Source organism: Nothobranchius furzeri, chromosome 12 (assembly GCF_043380555.1).
Source record: "Nothobranchius furzeri strain GRZ-AD chromosome 12, NfurGRZ-RIMD1, whole genome shotgun sequence".
NCBI lineage: Eukaryota > Metazoa > Chordata > Actinopteri > Cyprinodontiformes > Nothobranchiidae > Nothobranchius > Nothobranchius furzeri.
Genome location: NC_091752.1, coordinates 64,754,352 through 64,780,110, shown reverse-complemented (window position 1 = coordinate 64,780,110; position 25,759 = coordinate 64,754,352). Strand labels below are relative to the sequence as shown.

General features: G+C 43.0%; 1 protein-coding gene across 1 annotated transcript in view; it reads right to left on the bottom strand.

Annotated features, from left to right (window-relative positions):
- Nucleotides 1-487: 487 nt before the first annotated feature.
- Nucleotides 488-25,759, bottom strand: part of baiap2l2a (BAR/IMD domain containing adaptor protein 2 like 2a) — a 54,112-nt gene continuing 28,840 nt past the window's right edge. The window contains exons 10-16 of the mRNA XM_070542831.1: nt 22,294-22,392; nt 16,539-16,608; nt 15,128-15,323; nt 14,940-15,005; nt 9,336-9,456; nt 6,215-6,255; nt 488-5,798 (exon numbers count right to left, since the gene is read on the bottom strand). Coding sequence (XP_070398932.1) covers nt 5,717-5,798; nt 6,215-6,255; nt 9,336-9,456; nt 14,940-15,005; nt 15,128-15,323; nt 16,539-16,608; nt 22,294-22,392 — 675 coding nt within the window. The 3' untranslated portion in view covers nt 488-5,716. The remainder of the gene's footprint in view (nt 5,799-6,214; nt 6,256-9,335; nt 9,457-14,939; nt 15,006-15,127; nt 15,324-16,538; nt 16,609-22,293; nt 22,393-25,759) is intronic.

Genomic DNA, 25,759 nt, shown 5'->3' with positions numbered 1-25,759 from the left:
AAGTGATCGTTAGAGGGATGTTTTAGGGATTTTGTTAGAAATTATTTAATACTTTAACCAGTTTCATTTTTGGTTCTTTTTAAAACACAGGAAAGGTTTTTCTTTACCTTGCTGACGTATACGTTTTGTTTGCCGACTGCAAAACATCCTCAGAGCTGACGCGTTGGCGAAGATGTTTTGCAGTCGGCAAACGAAACGTACATCAGCAAGGTAAAGAAAAACCTTTCCTGTTTTAAAACGAACCAAAAATGGAATTGGAAACTAAACACAGTAAGAACACACCAAAGATACTTTAACCAGCTTGCTGTTAAAATACGGCAACAGTCCACTCTTTATTTGTCTGTGCTTGAACTAGCGGTTAGCTCATCAATCCTGAACAAAGAAAACCCTCCTGACTCGTCGTTCAGAGCCATTTGCCGCTGGTACATCTAATGAAAACCCACTGAGTTCATCATCCGTTCCAGTTAGTTATAAATCCAAGTAAACACAGACTTTAAATTCATTTATTCACAAAAGGAAGTTCAGAGCTGAATCATCCATGGATCTATTGGTACTCCAGCACCGATAACAGGTTCAAATAAATTACACCACATAAACGTTGACATGAAATCACCCTATAATACAAATCGTTATTCATAACACTTCTACCTGAAAAATGTTCCTTGCCCCAGGCTACATTATAATTCTTCACAAGCCATTTTCCATTTAATATTTAGCAACAAGCTTAATTTTACATGTAGGTGTGGATATAAATGGAACAGACCAAAAATACAGAAATCATCAATTACATGGCAGTACACTTCACACACAGGAAAACATTCTTTAATGGTCACATTTTCACGTAAACTGATTCCCATTGTCAGCTCTGACTAAATCATCCAGTCTCAAAGTCTTCCAGAAACATCGGAGGAGGAATGATGACTTAATTATAGTTCAAATCTTTTAAAGCAGGGGCAACTTGTGAATTAATAATATTATGTTGTTATATAAACAACCCCGGGTTGGAGAATCACAGATTAGTAACCAGATTGATAAGCTAATGGCTAGTCGGACTGGAGCAAATATCCAAGTGGATTACATAGAATAACTTCAGCGTGAAAAATTTGTGTTTTTTGTGAGCCGTAACTTTAAAAACAACTGCAGTTTAGAAAGAAAAGAGACAGACAACAATCTTTTATTTAGCGCCTCTCAAGATAAAAATCATGAGGCGCTTCACAAAAAAATACATTTAAGTATAAAAAGATTTTTAAAAGTTATTAAGAATATGTTTAAGATGAGAAAATTTGTGATTACAAATGTAAGGAAAGGGAGAGAGAAAATGATTAAGAAAGAGGGAGATCTGTGGCGGAATAAGAGCAGAATGAGGAGAGGGTGGTGATAAAGGTCACACCAAAGCCTTAACAAGTGAGTCTTCATCTGCTTTTTAAAGGAGACCACTGAGTCCACTGATCTCAGGCTCAGAGGGAGAGAGAGGTCCAGAGTCTGGGGGCCACAACAGCAAATGATCTGTCACCTTTGGTCTTTAGCCTGGTGCTGCACAACCAGTAGGCTTTGGTCACTGGACCTCAGGGACCGCTGGGGGTGTAGGGACTAAGAAGATCACCAATGTAAGATGGTGCTTGTCCATGTAAGGCCCTATAGACCAGAACCAGAATCTTGAAATGAGCCCTGAAGTTACCTGGCAGCCAGTGAAGCTGGAGGAGAAGCGGGGTGATGTGGGTGTGTTTGGAGGACTTGGTCAGAAGCCGAGCACAGGCATTCTGAACCACCTGTAGACGGTTCAGGGAGGTTCTGCTCAGACACGTGAAAAGAGAGTTACAGTAGTCTAAGCGTGAGGAGATGAAGGTGTGGAGAACTGTCTCAAGTTCAGAGCAGGACAGAATGGGACTCAGCTTAGCAATGTTCCTGAGATGGAAGAAGGAAGAGCGAACAAGAGAACTGACATGAGAATCCAGGGTGAGAGCTGGGTCAAAGGTCACGCCAAGATTCCTGACAGAAGGTTTGGTGTGAGAAGCAAGCTGACCAAGAGAGTCTCTGACTTTGGGAACCAGCTTGTCTGGGGCACAGATGAGGATCTCAGTCTTATCTTCATTCAGCTGAAGAAAGCTCCCAGCCATCCAGGTTTTGATAGTCTAAGCAGGTGTGTAACAGCTGCAGCTTAGACATCTCATGGGGCTTAAAGGAGATGTACAGTTGGATGTCATCTGCATAAAGATGGTAGGAGATTCCTTTGAAGGAGCTCAGGATGTTCAGGTGCTGAAGAGGGAGCAGATTGAGAAGGAAGAGCAGAGGCCCCAGCACAGAGCCTTGTGGGACACCATGGGTAAGGGAGGTGGTGGAGGACCTAAACTTGGAGACGGCCACAGAGAAGGAGCGCTCAGAAAGATAAGAGGAGAACCACTCCAGAGCAGATCCTGATAGGCCTACCCAGTGTCTCAGCCTCTCCAGTAGCAGGTGATGGTCAACAGTGTCAAAGGCTGCAGTCGGGTCCAACAGGACCAGAACAGAACAGTCCCCTGCATCACTGAGAGTCAGAAGGTCATTAGAGACCCTAAGAAGAGCTGTTTCAGTAGAATGAACTCTACGAAAACCTGACTGGAAGATATCATAGATGTCATGTTCATCAAGAGCAGCTGTGAGTTGTTTACCACAACCTTTTCCAAGATCTTGGAGATGAACGGAAGTTTAGAGATGGGTCTGAAGCTGCAATGGAGAGAGGCGTCAAGACTTGTTTTTTTAAGAAGTGGGTGGGTAAGCGGGGACCTGACCAGAAACCAGAGAAGCATTAATTATAGAAAGCACGCTGGGACCGATGGACTGAAAAGCACTTTTAAACAAAGATGAGGGTAAGATGTTGAGGGGTGGAGATGTTTAGTAGGTGGAACAGATTGTCCAGTAATCGAAGGGTTAGCAATTTGATCCCAGCTTCTAACCAGGAAAATCTTGTTTTTTCCAGGGGGCAAGACGCTTCGCCTGACTTGCTGTTTGTTGGTTGTGGACGGAGGTGCCAACGGTGCAAAATGGCAGCCTCGCTTCTGAGACTGCTTCCAGGCAGCTGAGGTGATGATGTGGTTAACATCACCAGCAGGATGTGAATGAGTGTGAATGATGGGTTCTCTATAAAGCACTTTAGGTGTCTTGAAAATTTTCAGAGGATTCTAACTTATTATTATCTTTATTGCTATTGTTGTCGTTGTTGTTATTATTATTAGCAGTGCTAGAGCTAGCTGCTGTTGCTATTAGCTGTTACTACAAAGCAAGGGAATTCAAATTTAGGATTTCAAAAATATGATACTTAGTCTGAGACCATGGTTCTCGACCGGAAAAGGGTGGCTTGCCACCTCCGGGTCGGGGGAGAGGTCCTACCTCAAGTGGAGGAGTTTAAGTATCTCGGGGTCTTGTTCACGAGTGAGGGTAGGAGGGATCGGGAGATCGACAGGCGGATTGGTTCGGCGTCTGCAGTGATGCGGACGCTGAGCCGATCTGTCGTGGGGAAGAGGGAGCTGAGCCAGAAAGCCAGGCTCTCGATTTACCGGTCGATCTACGTCCCAATCCTCACCTATGGTCATGAGCTTTGGGTAATGACCGAAAGAACGAGATCGCGGATACAAGCGGCCGAAATGAGTTTCCTCCGTAGGGTGGCCGGGCTCAGCCTTAGAGATAGGGTGAGGAGCTCGGACATTCGGGAGGGACTCGGAGTAGAACCGCTGCTCCTCCGGATCGAAAGGAGCCAGTTGAGGTGGTTTGGGCATCTGGTCAGGATGCCTCCTGGACGCCTCCCCGGGGAGGTGTTTCGGGCATGTCCTGCCGGCAGAAGGCCCCCGGGTCGACCCAGGACACGTTGGAGAAGTTACATCTCCAATCTGGTCCGGGAACGCCTTGGGGTCCTGCCGGAGGAGCTGGTGGACAAGGCCGGGGAGAGGACGGCCTGGAGCTCCCTAGTTGGGATGCTGCCCCCGCGACCCGGACCCGGATAAGCGGAGGAAGACGACGACGACGATGATACTTAGTAATAATATTAATACTTTTATAAAAATACTCGTTTTGATTCCAATGAGGCTAGCCTTTAGCATATCAATTAGACTAAAAGTAATCACTATTTTTCCAAACTTAGGTTGTTCACCAAACTGGGTAAGATGATAGAATCTCATAAGCTTTCCCCAGAAATCCACTTGTGAAGATGTGAAGTTTCTGTTTAAAACTTTGTCCATACACAGTGTCGTTTAAAGTTCCTTTACTAAGCAACTTTTTTATATTTTAAATCATTTTCTTGAGCCAGTATGCGCTTAAACGACCCTTTACAAGGTTCGTGAAATGTCACCAGAAGTGGCCAGAATACCTCATTTGCAACTTCAGAGTGTCGGCCCGCCACCCGCTGGATATATATAAAAATGAAGCTGACATTCCAGTGTTGCAGTCTGCTTCCAGCACGTTTCAGGCCGTGAACACAGCTGATTTGTTTCATTTAGTGGTGAAACACTCCTGTAGACACTAATGAAGGCTGGGGAGACATTTCAGCTGTTCGATTAAGGTGCTAAAAAGACAAATACACAAATGGTTTCACTTTTGGTTCAACTAAACAGACACTAGGGGGCGCTAAAGAAAGTCAAAGCTGCCAAATGTAAATGTCGGCTTCTATCTCCACCTCAAAAACAGCCACACTTGGACCCTTTCTCTCCCAACCTGATGCTTAAAGAGTGATCCTTGCCTTTGTTTCATCCCAGCGGGACTACTGTAATGTCCTCCATGTTGGGATCTCTGCTGGATGCCTGCAGAAGCTTCAGCGTATCCAGAACTGTGCTGCCAGGTTCCTGACAAGGGGTCACGTCACACCAGTTCTCAAGGCTCTCCACTGGTTACCAGTCTCCTACAGAAATCAGTACAAACTCTGCCTCCTTACTCATCAGCGTATCGATGGAAATGCTCCCGTCTATCTGAAAGAGCTCCTTACTTTGTGCATCACCTCAAGAAATCTACGCCCCAGCGACTCCCAACCCCTTCAACAGCCCAGGAGCTTCCAAGCTGCTGCTCCACGTTTGTGGAGCGCTCCCAGAAGAGCAGCACAGAGCGTGGGGAGTTATAGAAACAGACGGTTAAACTGTTTTAACTTGCTGGCTTTGGTTTCTAGATGTCTTGAATTCTGCTGTAGCACTTAGAGATTTCAGTGAAATGTAAAGTGCATCACTAATTCATTGTATTATCATTATTATTATTATTATTATTATTATTATTATTATTATTGTAATGACCTGGCTGGGGTTGTAAGCCAGGTGCATTCTGGGTATTGTGTTGTATATGTTTCCTATCATTCTGCTAGTTTCTATGTGTTGATTTGAGTGTTATGTTAATGTAAGCCACAAGGAAGGTGATGTGTGTTCTGTGGAGCGGGTTGAATTAGCATGGTTAACTGACACCGTGACTCTGTGTGGTAGGAGCGTGATAGATGTTCGGTGTCTGTAAAGCGTTGAAGAAGAAGCCTAATAAAGGTGTGGTGTGAACCACTACTGCCTCCTGCTGATTGAGTTGGGGACTGCTGCTGAGACGCTCTGGGTCACTACATTATTATTATTAAAAAACACAGTTTACATTCCCTTTTTGACTAGATTTATATGTGCGTTTTGGACACGGGCACTATGGCGAACTGAATCATCAACAAAACAAATAAACAACAACTTGTCGCTTCTAGTTGCACAATCCGCCACCCGAGGTTTTGACTTCATCTCCGGTGCAGACGCGGTGCTGATCTGTCGTTGGTGGACGTGGGCTTTAGTTTAACTGTGGCAAACGGGTTGGAACCCCTGCAAAACGACACGACGAGGCTTGTTAGAGCAACAAAACAAAGGAACACAGACAACAGGTTGTGCAAATATGTCAAGCGACTGTGGCGTTGCTACGCCTGACGGTGCAGGGTCACAACTTAACACATTTCAACGGTTCAAACATCATTTAGTGAGCTGCTCATCTGACGGGACGGTGATAGTCACGGTTCTTAAACGCCCGTAGCAGAAACCGTTTCACATGCACTCCAGACTCTAATGGAAGCAAAGCAATTCTGATCCAGTGACATTATTGACCTCATCTGTCGTGCACACGTTTAATGGCTTTCATGATACACTAAAGAAACCCATCGGCTCCTCTAAAGCAGGGCGTGAGTGGCCTTCACTTTAACCGCCCGTCTCCGCTCAGAGCAAAGCTGCAGCGGCTCCGTTCTTACCTCGGGAAGAGTTCGCTTTGTGATCTTTGCTCTTGTGATTTCTGCAGAAAGAAGATGAAAAGGATCAGAAAACTCTAGCCACCTGCTTTAATGGAGGCTCAGCAGCCTCCACCGTCCACTGGTGTGCTGAACGAGGCCACTGCACACACACTTCACTTCAGCAGAGACAGAAAAAAAGAGGTAACAGCTACTGAGAACGTGCAGAGGCATGTCAGGAAATATCACACTACTGTTTGTCATGAGCCTGAAAATACAGATGGAGACAACATTTTTGAAACTTGTCTTTTAAAGAAAGGAAATACATATCAAAGAAATAATTTATTAATTACGAATAAAAAATTCACTGACTCCAGAAAACTGGTTTTGAATTGTGGCTCATCTGAATATTTGTAAAAACTGATGAAGCTGTCCTGGAATGAAGCGATGGCATCTCTGGAGAAGATGTAAGCTAAGGTGACCCTGGAGACAAGTTCAACTGAGGTGGGTTCTATAACTAATCTGCCAGTTTAAACGGGGCATATTATACAAATCTGACCTTTCGTATCATTTTCTGATGTCGTGTGGGTCTCTACAGACTCTGGAAATCCCCCTGTAGCGTGATGAATTGTCCATCTTTGACCTAAAAGGCTCTGCTCTGTTTGCTCTGCCCAAGCAAAACCATAGGTTTCTGACACAAGCCTAATCTACAAGATATGGGCCAAGGCCACTCATGCTCTGTGCTCTTATCTAAACTGTTGCTTCCCCGGACAGCACAGGAAAAAAGAAAGAAGAACTCTTTCTCTTTAAATAATAATTAAATAACGTCTGTCAGTCCAAATAATCATGTCAAGCTAATGTTCAATCAATCTGTGAAATAGGAATATTAATTACTTGATATTATAATCCTATGATAGTATTTTAATAAGTAATATAACTTTAAATATTTACACTAGACTGATCACATGTAATGCTAAAGTCACATGACACATTTCTTTTTTCTGTCCAATCAGAACCTTCCAGATCTGACGCGAGGCGTGGTTTTGTTGGTGCTTGTATAGTCCCCTTTTGTTGTCAAATTCTGATTCGACTGTAAATCAAAACATCCAAATTATAAAACTATGCCCCACGTCATCTTAACTTCAGTTCCAAGAGTTCTAGAGAAGTTGTCGGAGTGGCCAATCCGTAACTTTCCTCTTAAAGCCGAAAGAACCTAACGACAAGCTGGATTCAATCTGTTGCATGTTCCACCTGCTGCAACGGTTCCTTCAGAATAAAAGCTGAACCATCACGACCCTTCAGGGTCTCGTTGATGCCAATAAACTGTCGTGACTCAGGAGTAACTCAAGACTGGAAGGGTCGGCAACCTCTGCATATCTACAGGCGTCGGTTCCAAGAGAGTCCAAGCTGGACCCCCGACATTTCGGATCTATACAAGGACTTCCGTTGAGGTACGTAGACTGACAGATGGCGTCTCAATGTGTGTTATAATCTCCAAACCAAAGCTTAGAGCGAAACACCCTTTCACTCCCACTCAGAACTAATAGTCTCTCCGGATTTGCTGGTTCTGAACATATTTCACACACACACCATCCAACAGGATCAAGACCCAACACTGATAAAACACCAAAACGGATCAGAACTAGTCTGATGGGAGCTCTGACCCAAGTCGGCTGAAACATCTGGAGAAGGAACCCTTTAGACCAGTTGGAGCAGTTTTGACGAGAATACCTGTGGACAGGTGAAGGACTTTCGTTTTCTAGAGGTTTAGCAACAAAATATTAAACTGTGTGTGCCATCATTTTAGTCCAGGCAAACCACTTCCTGTTTGTCTAATTCCTTTTTATCACAATTCAAAAATGTCTAATTTTAGTATTTTTCTTTTAGCCTCTTGGTTCTTTAATTGATTTTAATTTATCTGAAACACCACTGTGGGTTTTTTCTTCTCGTTAACAGAAAGTAAGAAATTTTATAATTTTATCCACATCTGTATGTTGCCAGCATCATCACCTCTAAATCCACACCCACTGAGGATAGATGCATGGTGTGTACCACCCCCACCCCCCGCTACTGCACTCGTACAGCCTCACATCAGCAGCTGGAGCTCCCTCCCTGCATCCACCAGAAGGAAGGCTGTGGCGCCATGGAGAACAGCACCTTACCAGAGTACCCCTGCTGGACAAAAGGGCAAATATCTCCATTTCTACCAGTAATTCATTTGTGTCGTAGAAGGTTATTTTATGGAGGAAATACAGGCAGAATACGGCTTTTTTTAGACATTGAATTAGTGACACTGAATTCTTATTCTGGGAAATTTTGTGTTTGAATATGTTGAACTTAAAATTTACCAGCAAAGGTTTTCATCCGTAAAAATTCAACAACAGAATTTCAACATGAAAATGTCATCTGCAAACATTCAACATCAGAAATTCAACAACAAATGAGAAGACCTGACCCAAGTCAAAGCAATCGTCACCCGATCAACTCTACATCTCACCAGTGTCACGTGATCAGAGAAGCGAAATTTGATTGGCTATAAGCCACTCGACTTGATCGAGTGACGATTACTTTGGCCTGGAGCACCAGGTCACCTCCTTTATCTTAAAACATCACAACATAAAGCTGAAATGTTACAACCTAATAATGTTTGTTTGCCACTAGAACTCTTCTCCATTCCTCTAAATGGAACATTGTCACATTTCCCAAATTATATTTAAATATTTCTGTCTTCAGGGTGTCCATCAGTGCTGGTAACACTTGCTGACCCAGTTCTGCACATAGAAGTTGTTGTATAATTGTACCCTAGGGCCCACGTACAATGACTAAGACGGTTTTTATTCTAGCTAACGCTTGTTCCTTGTTAACATATTGTTAGGTTTTTTAAACGGGTAACTAATTAATGAAGGATTGTTGAGAAAACAAGATTATACGCTGTTATAAATTATATAATTAGGGTTGTTCACTGCTAGCCACATGCTAGCATGTGATTTGTATTACCTCAGCCTAGTTTAGCAGTCTCACAGTTTTTGGCACTGACTTCAATCAGATAAATAATCACCACTTGATTCAGTTGGAAGTTTTCTATTTTTTACTGAATAAAACTTTGACCCTGTGTAATTGAACAAGTCCCCTAATGTGTACTCACAGAGGAAGTTTGTGATGGTGGTGGAGGTGGAGGTGGAGGTGCTCTGCTGTTGTTGTAGTTGCCCACTCCTGGTCGGTCAAACAGGCTGCTCATACTGCTGTTGCTCTTAACAGTGGAGTAACTGGAATATGGCAAGAAAATCCTCTTTAGTTGTTTTGCTTTAAATGTTTTTTTCAGTGGTGCTTGTGAAATTGTATTTTTACTGAACTTGATCACTTTTAAATACATAAAAATTGTTGAGTACTGCAATGTTTAGGGATGCAATGTTACCAGAATCAGAATCAGAATAGGTTTATTGCCATTGTCAGTGAACAAACAATTCACAAACTAGGAACTTGCTTCGGTACTAATGTGCTACATATAACATGAATAATAAGATTAAAAATAGAATAAAATAGAATTAAAAAAACAAGAATAAAACTTTCAGCGATAAAAAATGGCAGGTAATGGTAACATGGCCGATAACGTGACGTTGTGTCGAGTACAGAAGACGAGCATGGTTGTGTGTTTATAATCTATTCACAAGTCTAACGGCAGATGGAAAGAAGCTGTTACTTGCAAAGTTTTGTGTTGCAAATTGTTTTGTGTTGCAAATTGTTGCACTTCGAAACGTTACGTAGTGAAACTTTACATTACTGTTACATTATGAAATGATACGTTGTGAAACACACTGTGAAATGTTCTGTTCATTGTAAAATTGTAACATTGTGCAACATTACATAATGAAATATTACATAGCACTATGATGGGTTACTGTGGTGCAATGCACACAATTTAATGTATTTAGATTTGGGCAGTTACTAAGTGATTTGTTATAAAGTGATGTTACGATGTGATACATAACGATGTGATGCGCTATGATGTGATGAGTTACGATGTGATGCGCTACGATGTGATGCGCTACGATGTGATGCCACTCCACACACACTTCACACACTACTTCACACTACTTCACATGTAATACACTACGATGTGATACACTACGATGTGACGCGTTACGATGTGACGCGTTACGATGTGACACGTTACGATGTGACACGTTACGATGTGATATGCTACGATGTGATATGCTACGATGTGATACGCTACGATGTGATACGCTATGATGTGATACGCTAAGATGTGATACGCTATGATGTGATACACTACGATGTGATACGCCACGATGTGATACACCACAATGTGATGCTTTACGATGTGATGCGTTACGATGTGATGCGTTACGATGTGATTCATTACAATGTGATTTGTTACAATGTGAATTGTTACAATGTGATTCGTTACGTGATGCGTTGCAATGTGATGCGCTACAATGTGATAAGTTACAATGTGACACTCTATGATGTGATACGTTACAATCTGATATGCTACGATGTGATATGCTCTGATGTGATACGCTACAATGTGATACGCTGCGATCTGATCCGCTAAGATGTGATACGCTGCGATGTGATACGCTGTGATGTGATACGCTGCGATGTGATACGCTACGATGTGATACGCTACGATATAATACGCTACAATGTGACACATTACGATGTGACACGCTACGATGTGACACGCTACGATGTGATATGCTACGATGTGATATGCTACGATGTGATATGCTACAATGTGATACGCTATGATGTGATACGCTACGATGTGATCCGCTAAGATGTGACACGCTACGAAGTGATACGCTGCGATGTGATACGCTGCGATGTGATACTCTGCGATGTGATACGCTGCGATGTGATATGCTACGATGTGATACGCTACGATGTGATACGCTATGATGTGATGCGCTACAATGTAATACGCTACAATGTGACACGTTACAATGTGACACACTACGATGTGACACGCTACGATGTGACACGCTACGATGTGATATGCTACGATGTGATATGCTACAATGTGATATGCTACGATGTGATACGCTATGATGTGATACGCTATGATGAGATACGCTACGATGCGATACGCTACGATGCGATACGCTACGATGTGTTACGCTATGATGTAATACTCTACAATGTGACATGTTACGATCTGACACATTACAATGTGACATGTTACGATGTGATACGCTAAGATGTGATACGTTACAATGCGATACGTTACGATGTGATACGTTACGATGTGATGAATTACGATGTGATACATTACGATGTGATATGTTACGATTTGATACGTTACAATGTGAGACGTTACGATGTGAGACGTTACGATGTGAGACGTTACGATGTGATACGTTACGATGTGATACGTTACGATGTGATACGTTACGATGTGATATGTTACGAAGTAATACCTTACGATTTAATACGTGATACGTTATGATGTGATACGTTAGCATGTGATAAGTGATGATCTGATATGTTACGATGTGATATGTTATGATGTGATACATTACGATATGATACGTGATACGTTACGAAGTGATGCGTTACGATGTGATGCGTTACGATGTGATTCATTACAATGTGATTTGTTACAATGTGATTTGTTACAATGTGATTCGTTACGTGATGCGTTGCAATATGATGCGCTACAATGTGATAAGTTACAAAGTGACACTCTATGATGTGATACGTTACAATCTGATATGCTACGATGTGATATGCTCTGATGTGATACTCTACAATGTGATACGCTGCGATGTGATCTGCTAAGATGTGACACGCTACGATGTGATACGCTGCGATGTGATACGCTGTGATGTGATACGCTTTGATGTGATACGCTGCGATGTGATACGCTGCGATGTGATACGCTGCGATGTGATACGCTACGATGTGATATGCTACGATGTGATACGCTACGATGTAATACGCTACAATGTGACACGCTACAATGTGACACGCTACGATGTGATACGCTACGATGTGATACGCTACAATGTGATCCGCTAAGATGTGACACGCTACGATGTGATACGCTGCGATGTGATACGCTGTGATGTGATACGCGACGATGTGATACGCGACGATGTGATTCGCTACGATGTGATACGCTACGATGTAATACGCTACGATGTAATACGCTACGATGTAATACGCTACAATGTGACACGTTACAATGTGACACGCTACGATGCGACACTCTACGATGTGACACGCTACAATGTGATACGCTACGATGCGATACGCTATAATGTGATACGTTACGATGCGATACGCTATGATGTGTTACGCTATGATGTAATACTCTACAATGTGACACGTTACGATCTGACACATTACGATGTGACATGTTACGATGTGATACGATACGATGTGATACGTTACGATGTGATACGTTACGATGTGATACGTTACGATTTGAGACGTTATGATGTGATATGTTATGATGTAATAAGTGATATGTTACGAAGTGATACGTTACAATGTGATATGTTACGAAGTAATACATTACGATTTAATACGTGATACGTTATGATGTGATACGTTATGATGTGATAAGTGATGATGTGATATGTTACGGTGTGATATGTTATGATGTGATACGTTATGATGTGATACGTGATACATTACGAAGTGATACGTTACGATGTGATATGTTACTATGTGATACGTTATGAAGTAATACATAACGATTTAATACGTGATACGTTATGATGTGATACGTTATGATGTGATAAGTGACGATGTAATATGTTATATTGTGATACGTTATGATGTGATATGATACGATGTGATACGTTACGATGTGATACTTTACGATGTGATAATTACGATGTGATACATTACGATGTTATACATTATGATGTGATACATTACGATGTAATATGTTACAATGCAATATGTTATGATGTGATACGTGATGATGTGATATGTGATACGTTATGATGCGATACATTATGATGTGATACGTTGCAATGTGATACGTTACGATGCGATACATTACGATGCAATACGTTACGATGCGATACATTACGATGCGATACGTTACGATGCGTTACGTATGGATGAGCCGGATACTCGTTTCAGACGAGTATCCGGTACGGATAAAGCATTTTTGACGAGTACGAGCATGAAACGAGTAAAACTAGTAAATATCTGTAATCGTGCTGAAGGAAAATCCTCATTGGGTAACTGACTGTGTTCACGCTCTGTGATTGGCCAGTCAAATAGCGCGCCCGCCCCTCCCTACACAAAAAACTCTGCAGCCGGGAGCTGAAGGCTCAGTCCACGTCTGGTCCATCCACGCACACACAGACAGTAATGGATCTCTCTGTGCTTGCTTCACTGTTCACATTTCTTCAGTACTCCCTATGTATTCTTCAGTTTTCTTCTTTTTAAAAGTTACTTAAAAGTTATTTAAAGTTACTTTTTTCGTAACGTACGTGGTGCATTTGACAAAACAGAGCTGAAAACGGCTTGTGCTGCGTCTGTCACTACCTCCGCTCCAGTCATTTTTTTCCCTCTCTCTCTCTCCTCTTCCTCAGGATCCACACCCTCTTTTCTATTCACTCTCTCTCACTTTCTTTACATTTTTTATCACAATTGTCTTTTTTTTGTGCTCATTTTAAATATATTTTAATCATTTTCTAAATTCTTTTTTCTATTTTACATGTTTTATTTTTGTGAAGCGCCCCGTGATTTTTATCTTGAGAGGCGCTACAGAAAAGATCTTTTCTTCTCTCTCTCTCTTAATTCATGCACTCAAATATTAATGTTCTGATTTTATTGAAAAACTTGTTCTGTAATAGTTCCTTTACTATTGTGATCAAAAACATTTAATCTCAACTTTGAGGCTGCTCTGTAAATAGTTTTCAAATAAACAATACACATAGCAACTTCTGATCAGACTTCAAATAACGTATTGATGTAAACCACACCCACTTCCGAGTTAGGCCACGCCCACTCCGAGTACAGATACAGATACAGATAATTTAGATGGTTGAACAGATACAGATACAGATAGTGGTGTACTCGCTCTTCCCTAACGTTACGATGCGATACGTTACGATGCAATACGTTACGATGCAATACGTTACGATGCGATATGTTACGATGTGATACGTTACAATGTGATATGTGATACATGTTTACTGTGGTCTTTTAATGTACGAGTGTGTGTGTGTGTGTGTGTGTGTGTGTGTGTGTGTGTGTGTGTGTGTGCGCGCGCCTGGGAATGGTTTATGGATTAGGGTGAAACTGTCACAATTGTTTTAAGCGTGGGAAAGGGAGGGAATGTGGGTTATATGGGTCATTTTAATCTGTTAAGCACTTTGTGTTGCTTCCTGTGCATGAAAAGTGCTGTATAAATTAAGTTTGATACGATGATTTGATTTGACGCTACAATGTGATGCGCTACGATGTGATGCGCTACGATGTTTCCCTTTTTCCTAATGTTCATTGTGTTGTGCTCTCCACTATTTTAGTGTTGCTGTGCTCAGGCCCACAGGGACTGTTGGAAAGTTTTAGTTTTACAGGTTTGACAGTGTTTCCTCCCAGCAACGGGTCACCCAAATACCTTAAGTAGCTCATTTTATCATTCCCAGCCCGAGTTTCACGCTGGCCCTGTTTTAAAACCATTAGCCCCAAAAATAATAGTAACGGCCTCGGGATAAATGTATCATTTAAGGCAAACATGACCATTGGGCCAGACGTTTACCAGGAGCTGGTGGACTGTGGAGGATCATCCACTGCTTCCATGTAGGAGGCTGGAAACCATCCTTGACTGAAGACAAAGAAAAGATTAAGCCAATCATTTCAGGTTACTGGAAGTTAAAAATGTCCTGGAACATATCCAGCTGTAGGCAGACATTTTCTCTTTCATCCACCCGAATACAAACATCTGACCATGAGCTGCTCTCTGCACAGCCGTAAAGCCAGCCGTTCCTGGGCTGTTGGACCAACACAGTGATGATCTCTCCCCTGGAAAAGGGCAGCAAGGTGCGGTTAGATCCAGTTGGTTGGTGCGCCACCCTGGCTCTCATGGTTGTTCCTCCTCCACCACTCCCTCGTGACAGAGCAACGCTTCCCAGTGGAGACGGCGCTGTGGAAACGACAGAGTACTGAAGCATAAGGTTGCAGATAAATCTGTTTATTATACATTTGAAAACCTCTGAAGACACACCTTCCATGAATAGATTTTCTGTTTGAAATCCTTTTGTAATTTAAGGGATCGACTTCAGTTTCATTGTTTTTCCTAATTATGATTCTGACACTTCTGACTGTGAGCTGAATATTCAACTCCGTGCTAATTTATGTGTTTCAACAGCAGGAGACTCGGATCATTTGATTATCCACAACAAGGCGCCTTCTTTTGTTCCTCCAGCAGGTAAAAGTTCGGCAGACGCAGACAACAAACCTGCTGTTTGCAACATTTCAGAAGAGGTTGAGTCTACTCTAAGTGAGAGGGACGACTGTTGCTGATTTACCGAGTCTATTTTTACTTTACATAAGCGAGACTAATGACTGGCCAGGCGTTTTGCAGAGGGAGCATAAACGAGGAGTTATTAAAGCCCATGATGAGCAGATTTATGAGGAGGGATGCAGATTCATACAACATCTGATGAAGTGGAGCCTGAGTGTGATTAGAGCCTTTATGGAATCGTAGTAACGCACAGATAAACTGTTATTTTTAAATATTATGAATGAACATCTTAGGTGTGTTCTTGCTGTGTCTTTCTAATTCCATGCTTTTGTTCTTTTTAAACACAGAAACAGATTTGTTTACCTGTTTTGTAGCTACAGTTTCGCCGACGGCTGCCGTCGGCGAAACTGTAGCTACAAAACAGGTAAACAAAACTGTTTCAGTGTTTAAAAAGAATGAAAGCATGGTATTATGAATGATTTTCTTGAGTCAGCGTGTGTTGAAATGAGCCTTTACAGGATTAATGAAATCAGTCACAGTCACTCAGACCTCCATCGCCCTCTGTGGCCAGAATACCGCACCTGCAACTTCAGAGTGCCGGTCTGGTCTCGGTTGAACGTAGTTGAACTGGAGTCTGCTTCCACACAGCTGATTTGTTTGATTTAGTGATCAAATGTTTTTGTAGAAACTAACGAAGGCTGAGAAGACATTTCAGCAGTTAGATGGTGTTAAAAATGCAAACTCACAGTTTTCACGGACACTAGGGGGTGCTAAAAGCAAGCCAAACTGAAAAGTTAAACGAAACCTAGTGGGAGCTTCGCCGTGGCAGTGTTGAGAGTTGTCCGGTTGTTTGAATGAACTGCAGGAGGCACAACACGTTTGTGAACAACTCACCTCTGGATGGTATTCTGCCCAGAGACACCTCCTCTTTTAACTGCCTTCTCTCCTCTGATCTCACTCCCACCTGTAAACATTTAAATCCACATTTCAAGCAGTCATCAACACGTGTGTGAACACCACAGAAGCCACTCCTGCTACAATGTCAATAAAAAAAAGTTGTTTTATTGCTGCAATGAAAGAGTTAGCGTCATTATGATCCTACCAGCTGAGAACAGCTCTTTAAATTAGTTAAGATCAAAGAAAATTACATCAGTTGTCTTTTGTACGTTCTTGCTGTGTTTGTCTTCAAATTCCATTTTCGGTTCTTTTTTTAAACACAGATAAGGTTTTTCTTTACCTTGCTGATGTTTCGTTTGTGACTACAAACATCCTCAGAGCTGACGCTGATGGTGGCGTCACTTCCTACTCTGTTTATCCGCGGGCAGCAGAGGAGGTTGTCGCTCTCTAGCAGGGCCGGAGTGGGACACATTTTCAGCCCTGGAGTTTCAGACCCCAGACCGGCCCACTTAACGAATTATTATTAAAATCATGTTAGAACTTTATGTGTATAGTCTACAAAAGCACATTACTCGGTAAAGCCTTGTAATTCAGTGCAAGAAAGAGTTGCTTTACAATGTAGGTTTATTTGAACATCAGTGCACATCTCCAACATTGTTCTTTACAACACATTCTCTAACAATATAACAATCTACCTTCTGTTCAAACAGCTGTTCTGAGATTTTCAAACCTTTAAAATGAAATGACTCAGCACTCCCTTTCACACTTTTTCCAGTTTCCCTAGACTCACCTGCACACAATTAAAATAATCATCTGGAAAGCTTTAGCACATTTGATATGGAAAACACATTTTTGTAACCAATTAAAATATTTTCTATGGCAAAATATGCAGGCTTATTTCATTTTACTTTCATTCTAATAGCGATCTGTTGTGGGCTTTGTGCATTTACTAATAAAAATACAACAGGTCACTACTATTATTTGGACATTAAAATTATTATAATGAAACTGATGTTTGCACATGAGTTGGCTCACCTTCTATCCCAACAGGAGCAATACCCTCACTGCTGGCTCCTGGCTCTTCTTCTGACACTACATCACATTGTGTGAAAATGGTCACAATTCAGCATTCATTTTCCTTTTTTACACGCTTTCTGATCAATGCTGAATCATCTAGCATTTTAGAACACTTTCATATAGAGCCAGGATAGTTTTCATCATATAAATTTTAATAATATTCAGTTCACTGACTCAATAAGTAATCCTACCTGTACATGCCCGCTCTGGAACTGTGGGCTTCTGCCTGGTGCTTATTAGGCCTACTGGATCTTGTGTTTGACTCTGAGGGGCTACAAGACAGTTTGGTGGCATCAGTCACATCATACTGTTAATTATATTACATAACGTTATGTCATGATGCCATATAATTCATTATTGATGCTTAATTAACTTGAATGGTGATTTGCAGCTGGTAAAGTTTAACTTCTTGACTTGCCTTACCCGTTTTATCTTCATTTGAAGTTAAAGACCGCAAGCTTGTTTGAGAAAAAAGGTGCTCATTTTGGCACATTTAGCTGCATCTGTTTCCAACGCTTTCCTCTTTTTAATTCTTGCCTTCTCCGCGCCACCCTTGCTCTTTCTACTTTCCATCTTTCCGTCAACTGCGTGGTCATGTGGTGCGCACAGGCGCATACAGGGAAAAAAAATAACGAGCGGCAGCCTGCAGGTAGAGCCAGCCAGAGACAGCCGGGAGGAGCGTATGAGATCAGCCCGGCGGCCTCAGTGCCATGACTGAACACCGGCACAAAAAAATAAAAATGATAAAAAACAAAAACGAGAGCACCGGCCCATGCGGCCCAAACATCGCGCGGCCCACCGGGAATTCTCCAGACCCTCCCGATTAGCCACTCCGGGCCTGCTCTCTAGCCCTCTCTCCCCTCTCCGACGATGCAGTCCCATGCACGATCCAATAAGTAAACTCCATCGTCCCTGTTCATGGTCCGGCATCCATGTCTCCTTATCTCTATAGCTTCTTTTATCCATCTTTTGTATTTCTGTTGTTCGGTGTTTACGATCCTTGTGTTGTCCCAGTCCATTACATGGTTTTCTCTTGTTTATGTTTATGTTTATGTATTTAGCAGACGCTTTTGTCCAAAGCGACTTACAAGTGATAATTGGCATATTGCCCTTGAGGCTAACAACAACAATAACAACAACAACAATTTGACATCAATCATGGAGAGGAGGGAACAAAGTAGTGGACAGTAGAGAGGGGGGACGGGTGCAGGGAGGGTGCTAGTTTAGAAGATGCTCTCTGAAGAGCAGGGTCTTCAGGAGTTTCTTGAAAGTCGAAAAGGAAGCCCCTGTTCAGGTAGTGCTTGGTAGGTCATTCCACATTTGTGGAACGATGCATGAGAAGAGTCTGGATTGTCCTGAGCGTGGTGTAGGCACTGCTAGCCGACGATCCTGTGATGACCGGAGCGGCCGGGCTGAGATGTATCCCTTTGCAAGAGGATTCAGGTAGATGGGAGCCGTACCATCTCGGACTTTGTATGCTAGTGCTAGCAATTTGAATTTGATGCGTGCTGCTAGCGGTAGCCTGTGGAGCTCAATGAACAGAGGGGTGACGTGTGCTCTTTTTGGCTGATTGAAGACCAGACGCGCCGCTGCGTTCTGGACCATTTGAAGAGGTCTCACAGTACAGGCTGGAAGACCAGTTAGAAGAGCATTGCAGTAATCGAGGCGGGATGACAGTAGATTGCACCAGGAGCTGGGTGGCATGTTGTGTTAGGTATGGTCTGATCTTTCATATGTTATACAGCGCAAAGCAGCATGAACGAGCAACAGAGGCAACATGATCTTTAACGGTCAGGTGTTCACCAATCACAACACCCAGATTTCGAACTGCCTTTGAAGGAGCCAGAGATACGAAGTCATTCTGGATTGAGATATTGTGTTGTATGGATGGTTTTGCTGGGATGACAAGTAATTCTGTTTTAGAGAGGTTGAGTTGGAGATGGTGGGATTTCATCCATTTTGATATGTCAGAGAGACAGTTTGATATTCGTGCAGAGACAGTGTGGTCGTCCGGTGGAAATGACAGATAGAGCTGGGTGTGGTCTGCATAGCAGTGGTAGGAGAAGCCATGTGATCGCATGATCTCACCCAGTGAGGTGGTGTATATGGCAAAGAGAAGAGGTCCTAGTACTGAGCCCTGGGGGACTCCTGTGGCAAGATGGTGCACGGTAGAGGATTGTCCAAGCCAAGTATGTATATGTTTATGTATTTAGCAGACGCTTTTGTCCAAAGCGACTTACAAGTGATAATGATAATCTTGTGCAGTGATCTGTTATGGCTGACATCTTTATTGTGCTATCTGCTTCTTGTTTTGCTGCTCTTGTGTGTCTTTGACTTGTTTCTTTCTCACACTCCTTTCTATGTTCTATGTTCGTGTGTTGAATTGGCGATGATGCATCATCGGAGAGGGGAGAGCGGGCAGCAGGGGGCGACAACGTCCTCTGCTGCCTGCGGATAAACGTAGTAGGAAGTGACGCCACCATCAGCGTCAGCTCTGAGGATGTTTGAAGCCGCAAACGAAGCGTAAGCAAGGTAAAGAAAAACCTTATCTGTGTTTAAAAAAAGAAACAAAAATGGAATACATCAGTTGTGATTGAATTGATGAGCTAACGGCTAGTCCATGATAGGACAACTAAAAGGAGCTAAGTATCTTTTATTAAAACTCCCATCTCCAAAATGTTGTTGCAAACCGAAGAATTAGTGTTTAAATCCTGAAAATGAGACATTAAAGCCACAGTGTGTAAAATTTATAAATGATAAAAATATTTGACTCGTTAGTGCCACGCAGTTCAGAATCGGTATTGCAGCTGCAGTAGCCCGCAGACATCAAAAAGGCGACGTGAAAACACCACAAACCATCTTTGGTACGTTCTTGCTGTGTTTGGCTTCTAATTCCATTTTTGGTTCTTTTTTAAAACACAGATAAGGTTTTTCTTTACCTTGCTGATGGTTTTGTTTGCGGCTGCAAACATCCTCAGAGCTGACACTGATGGTTGCGTCACTTCCTACTCCTCTGCTGCCCGCGGATAACGGAGTAGGAAGTGACGCCACCATCAGCATCAGCTCTGAGGATGTTTGCAGCCACAAACGATACTGTCAGCAAGGAGAAGAGAAAACTTTTCTGTGTTTTAAAAAAGAACCAAAAATGGGACACCACAAACCAGCTTTCAACCATCTGCAAGTTTTATTTCTGCTGCTTCAGCGTCTCTCTCGGGGATTAGTGAGTCCTCTGTCAGTGTGAGTATACGAACGGGTCTCATCTCTCCGAGCCGTGAGTACTCCACAACCATAAATTACTTCCGGTGGCCTCGAATGACCGTTTGCTCAGCAGATTCCACGCCGTGTTCACCTGATTTTTGCCTCACGAGACGCTGAGCCAAATATCAGACCGGTTAGATATTTTCTGCCTCACGGGGGATAAAAACTCTCTGTGTGTGCACTACTGAGCTGCTGGCTGAGCAGAAATATTCTAGTAGCCAATCAAAGCGTGCCCACCCACCCCCCTCCCCGGGAGCATAAATAATAATAATAATAATAATAATAATAATAATAATAATAATAATAATAATAAATACATCTGAACAAACTTTTCAGACTTGTGGAAGCACTTTGTTTTCTTTTGTTTATCTTTATGTAAGAAATTATCTGCTATGTAGTTATTTTGAAAAGAAACAACATGCGAGGCAGCAAACACATTCAGATAACAAATCACTGACTGCTCACGGCTTTTTCCTACTTTAGTCATTTTTCTCGCTCTATATTAGTCCTGTTCAAAATTTACAGCAATCAACTTCAGCACTGGCCTCTCTTGGACTAGCCATTAGCTTATCAATCTCTGGTTCTTCACACTCAAACCCAAAGAGCTCACTGCAAGGACATTTTCCACACAGAACTCCCTTGACACAATTTGCAATAATTTACCCTAGCCTAACCAAATTAACCCTGACCAACATGGCAGCCACGGTATTTGAGATTAGAGTGTATTTATTTTAAAGGCAGAATATAGATATCAAGTAAACCTAATCATAAAATCTAAGGGGATTTCAACCCGGCGTCGTTTAGCCTGGAGCTGATTAAAAACAGGAAACAGGAGAGTATATCGGTGTGCAGGGCTTGAATACATCATTGATGAGGCTGAATGTTGCTGTTATAGATGAGAATAAATCCTCATCAGACTACAGCAAACACCCTTAATCCTCTGTGTTATTACAACAGAATCTGTGGAGTTCACCCTAACCCTTCCAGGGGATGAGCAGAAACCTTGGATTTATTTTGGATTGTTTCTCAGATGAAGAAGGGTTTAGATCAGAAAATAAAACTGAAACAAATCATATTTGTTTCTACTGAGAGAGGCTGAATCCTCCTCTAAAGGCTTTCTGGAACCGAATTTCACCCAAAGCCTGAAATGGGATTTATTCAAAAGAAACCAGATACTGACCACTAGAGGGAGCCCTTGCTACGGAAGCAGTCATTGATTGTTTTTCTATAACCTGTTTTCTCTGTCGTGGGTTTTCATTTTGTCTGGTTTCCACTTCATGAATTCAGTTTTATTCAAAACCTTTAAAATAAAATCAAGTTGAACATTTTCTTCCATCCCATAAAGTCAGATTAGCACAAAGTGAAGTTTATGACCTGCATGAGTGAGTTTGTTGTTTGTGAGGCGCTGACAACTTACAGAGTTATCCTGGGGAGGGGCTTGCCTGCCCTCGGCTCGTCTGGTGGCCCCGATCGTTTCAGTCCAGGTATCTGCTCTCTGCTGCAGACCTCCTCCTGTCTGTCACATTGAAACTTATTGATTGAAAGCCTTACAGATTAAGTAAATCCACACATGCATGGGGAGAACATGCTAACTACGTAAGGCTTTGCAGGAGGGCTGGAACTCCACGAGGCTACGGTGCCACCAAGCTGCCCGTACGCAATGATCCATCAGCATGATTAGGAAATATCCAGAATTCATGCAGCCTAGCAAACAAACCGCAGCAGAAACATAAAGATGTCTCTCTGCAGGTCGGTCTAGCCACACTTCATTTTAGTCTCACTGAAGCAGGTCTATCATTTGCCTGAAGAGTTTTGTTTCTAGCCAATCACAGGGCTCTACGTTTGTTGGACAGAGCTTTGATGGTGGTGGCTGACGAACGGCTTTGGCATCAACTCTGGAAGATTAAAGGTACAGTGTGTAGGAGGAGAGTTAGACGTGGTTACTGCACGCTTAATTTGTGAGTTTCACGGCTGTTGCCAGTTCCGCGCCAGAAGATTCTACATAACAAGCAAAGACGAGTCATATACAGTAAGTTGATGAGGAGTGTAGCACCTATAAAGGGGACTAGTTTTAGTCAGGTACTAGACATCTACTAGGCTCTATCTACAAAGAGAATTAGGATAACCATCCAAAAGTTGAACAACGGTGATTTATTGCTTCACCCAGCATACAAAAAATAAAAAAAGAGAATGTGTGGTTACAATATTTTCAAAGTCAAATACAATACCCAAAATAAGAGAGCTCTTTTCCCCAAAAAAATAAAAATAGATGTTGATCTTTAGAATTCAGTTCTTGAGCAACATTGCTACCCGGATGGTGTTTGTGTCTTATCTGTAGATCTATATGGATTTTTCCAGTTCGTGAAGGTTCCTCTGCGAAAGGATGTCTCGGCTGGCCACACCGTTTACACCTGTCCGCAGTCCATCTGGGCTCGGCTCGCCATCACGTCAAGAATGCAGAGTCACTATAAAACCAATCGGGATCTCCACAAGCAAGCTCTCAACAAACGGTTACTCCAGTTGCTCACAGATGACTCACAAGGTTCCAGCTCGCTCCGTTCAGTGCACAGCCGACGCATGTGCTTGGAGGTGAAAAGTGAGTATGTTACACGTCTATAGCTCAGGTTTCAGAAGGTGTAACCTGCACCCTGGTGGGCATTTGTGGTACTACAGTTCAGACAACATAAACAGGTTTAGTAGCCCAATACTTCTCATGGGTTACAAGGAGATAAATAAATTGTCATGTCTGGGTGTTTTACAGTAGGGAGCACATTTTTTTTCTTATCCGGCTCTCAGAGAGTACAGACGCTTTTGCTTCAGCTCCCTTATCTGCTTTTCCCAAGGCTCTCTGTCCTGTCTGCCTACAGAGCACTTCTCTGCATTTCTCCTGAAAATCACTACTTTGGAAAATGGACTTAATTAACTGGTTATTCAACGCGATTGATAAGATTTTTTTCTACGATGAGAACGGAGAAGGGGGCTCCCACCTGTCCTCAAGGGACATACGCAGCGGGATATGCACTCGGTTCTTGGGAGATCTGGTGAATCGTGTGCCTCTCTCAGTTGTCCATCGAGGACGTGGAAGATTTGTGGATATTCGGCCTAATGATCACTGGATTTCTTCTGATTGGAGTGGGTGGATATCTGGTCTTCTGGAAATTTGGGAAGACGGGAGCGATTGGAGTGCGACCCGTACCCACGGAATGTGCCGCCCGTGCGGTGACCTCACAGACTGGGACGTTACTCGAGGTGAACCATAAGCTGGACAATGTCCTCGCGGCATTGCCTGTGTTAGTGTGCAAGATGGATGTCATCTCGGAGAGGGTCGCCGGATGGTGTGGGGATGTTTAGAATGTATAACTGGCTTCACTGGTGGACATGAATGATCACTTAATAGACTCCAAGGCAGAGAGGAAAATTATCTCTGTCTGCCCTAAACAAAGTCTTGTTTATCCTAATCTGACGCCAAGGGCAGCCTCCAAAGCTGCCATCAATATCACCCCCACGAAAGGAGGAATGTAGACAGATGCTGTGACCCCCCCCCCCCCCCCCCCCCCCCCCGCCTTCAGATTGTGACTTCTGCTTCGAGGTCATCAACCTGCAGGAAACTCAATGTGCTCTCTGGCCCTTCTCGCTCCCTCCCACCTGTTTGACTGCAGCTGGCTGAGCGCCGCACACTGGCAGCTCCCGTTGGAGGATTCAGGTCCCGCCTCCCTATCGGAGTCTGATGTTTTGTAACTGTGATGTCCGTGCTTCTATGTTGAGGAGTTTTTTGTATAGTAGAGCTACTCCCTGCTGGGACTAACTCTGGTATGCCTTTTTTTTTTTACCTTACCCCAATTATCCTCATGTAACACCCTTTTCACCTAATGCAGGGATTCCCAAAGTGTGGTGGGCGCACCCCCGGGGGTGCGCGAGCTGCCGCTAGGGGGTGCGCGAGATGAAAAGTGTAATGGCTGCGGAGCTCAGAGAAGTCTGTCAGTTGTCACCATTAGCGTTGCCAGAAACTCATTTTTGGGTGGGCCAAAGAAAAAGTAAGTGGGCACAATAAATGTAATTGAAAACAAGTATATTTTACTTGTGTGTGTGTGTGTGTGTTTGTGTGTGTGTGAGTGTGTGTGTGTGTGTGTGTGTGTGTGTGTGTGTGTGTGTGTGTGTGTGTGTGTGTCCTCCACATGTGCCCTAACTTCATAATAACAATGCGCCGAGCTTCAGCACTCTGGCCTGCGCACGCCGATATGTTCCGTATTTTATCATTTTTAACGGTGTTGGAGAAATCTGAAGGTGGTGAGTCATTGTGGCAGATTGTAGTTAACACCTGTCTCATGCAGGTGTTCTGACATTGTAAACCTCACACGCGCTGAAGATCTGAAGTTTAGAGTGCGTCTGTCAGAGGTCAGACGTGTTCCGGAACCACGGCTCACGGGAGCAGAAGTGAGCACATCTGGGCTGGGCAGAAGTAATTTTACAACATTGGTTTACACAGCGCCAATAACGAGACACAGTGACTTAAACGCTGCAAGTTGTGAAGTGTGTTCCATCCGCGAGCCGCATCACCAAGCGAAAAGTGAATGCGTCAAGCATAAACCAAGATTCGTGGAGCTGTGCCGCGCGCGCGCACACACACACACACACACACACACACACACACAGATTCAATAAGTGCACGCTGCGCAAACTGCGGCGCGCCGTCAGACTGAAGGCAGAAACGAGCTCTGCCTCCTCTGTGATAAAAACTTTTAAGATGTTTTATAACATTTTTCATTCCAGGTCAAATTAAGATATTAGCTTCTATTTTGGGATGACGTATTAAAGTCGGGTCCGCTCCAGCCGTGACTCCGAACCTGCAGCATTTGTTATTCCTGTCCGCGTGGCAGCGGATC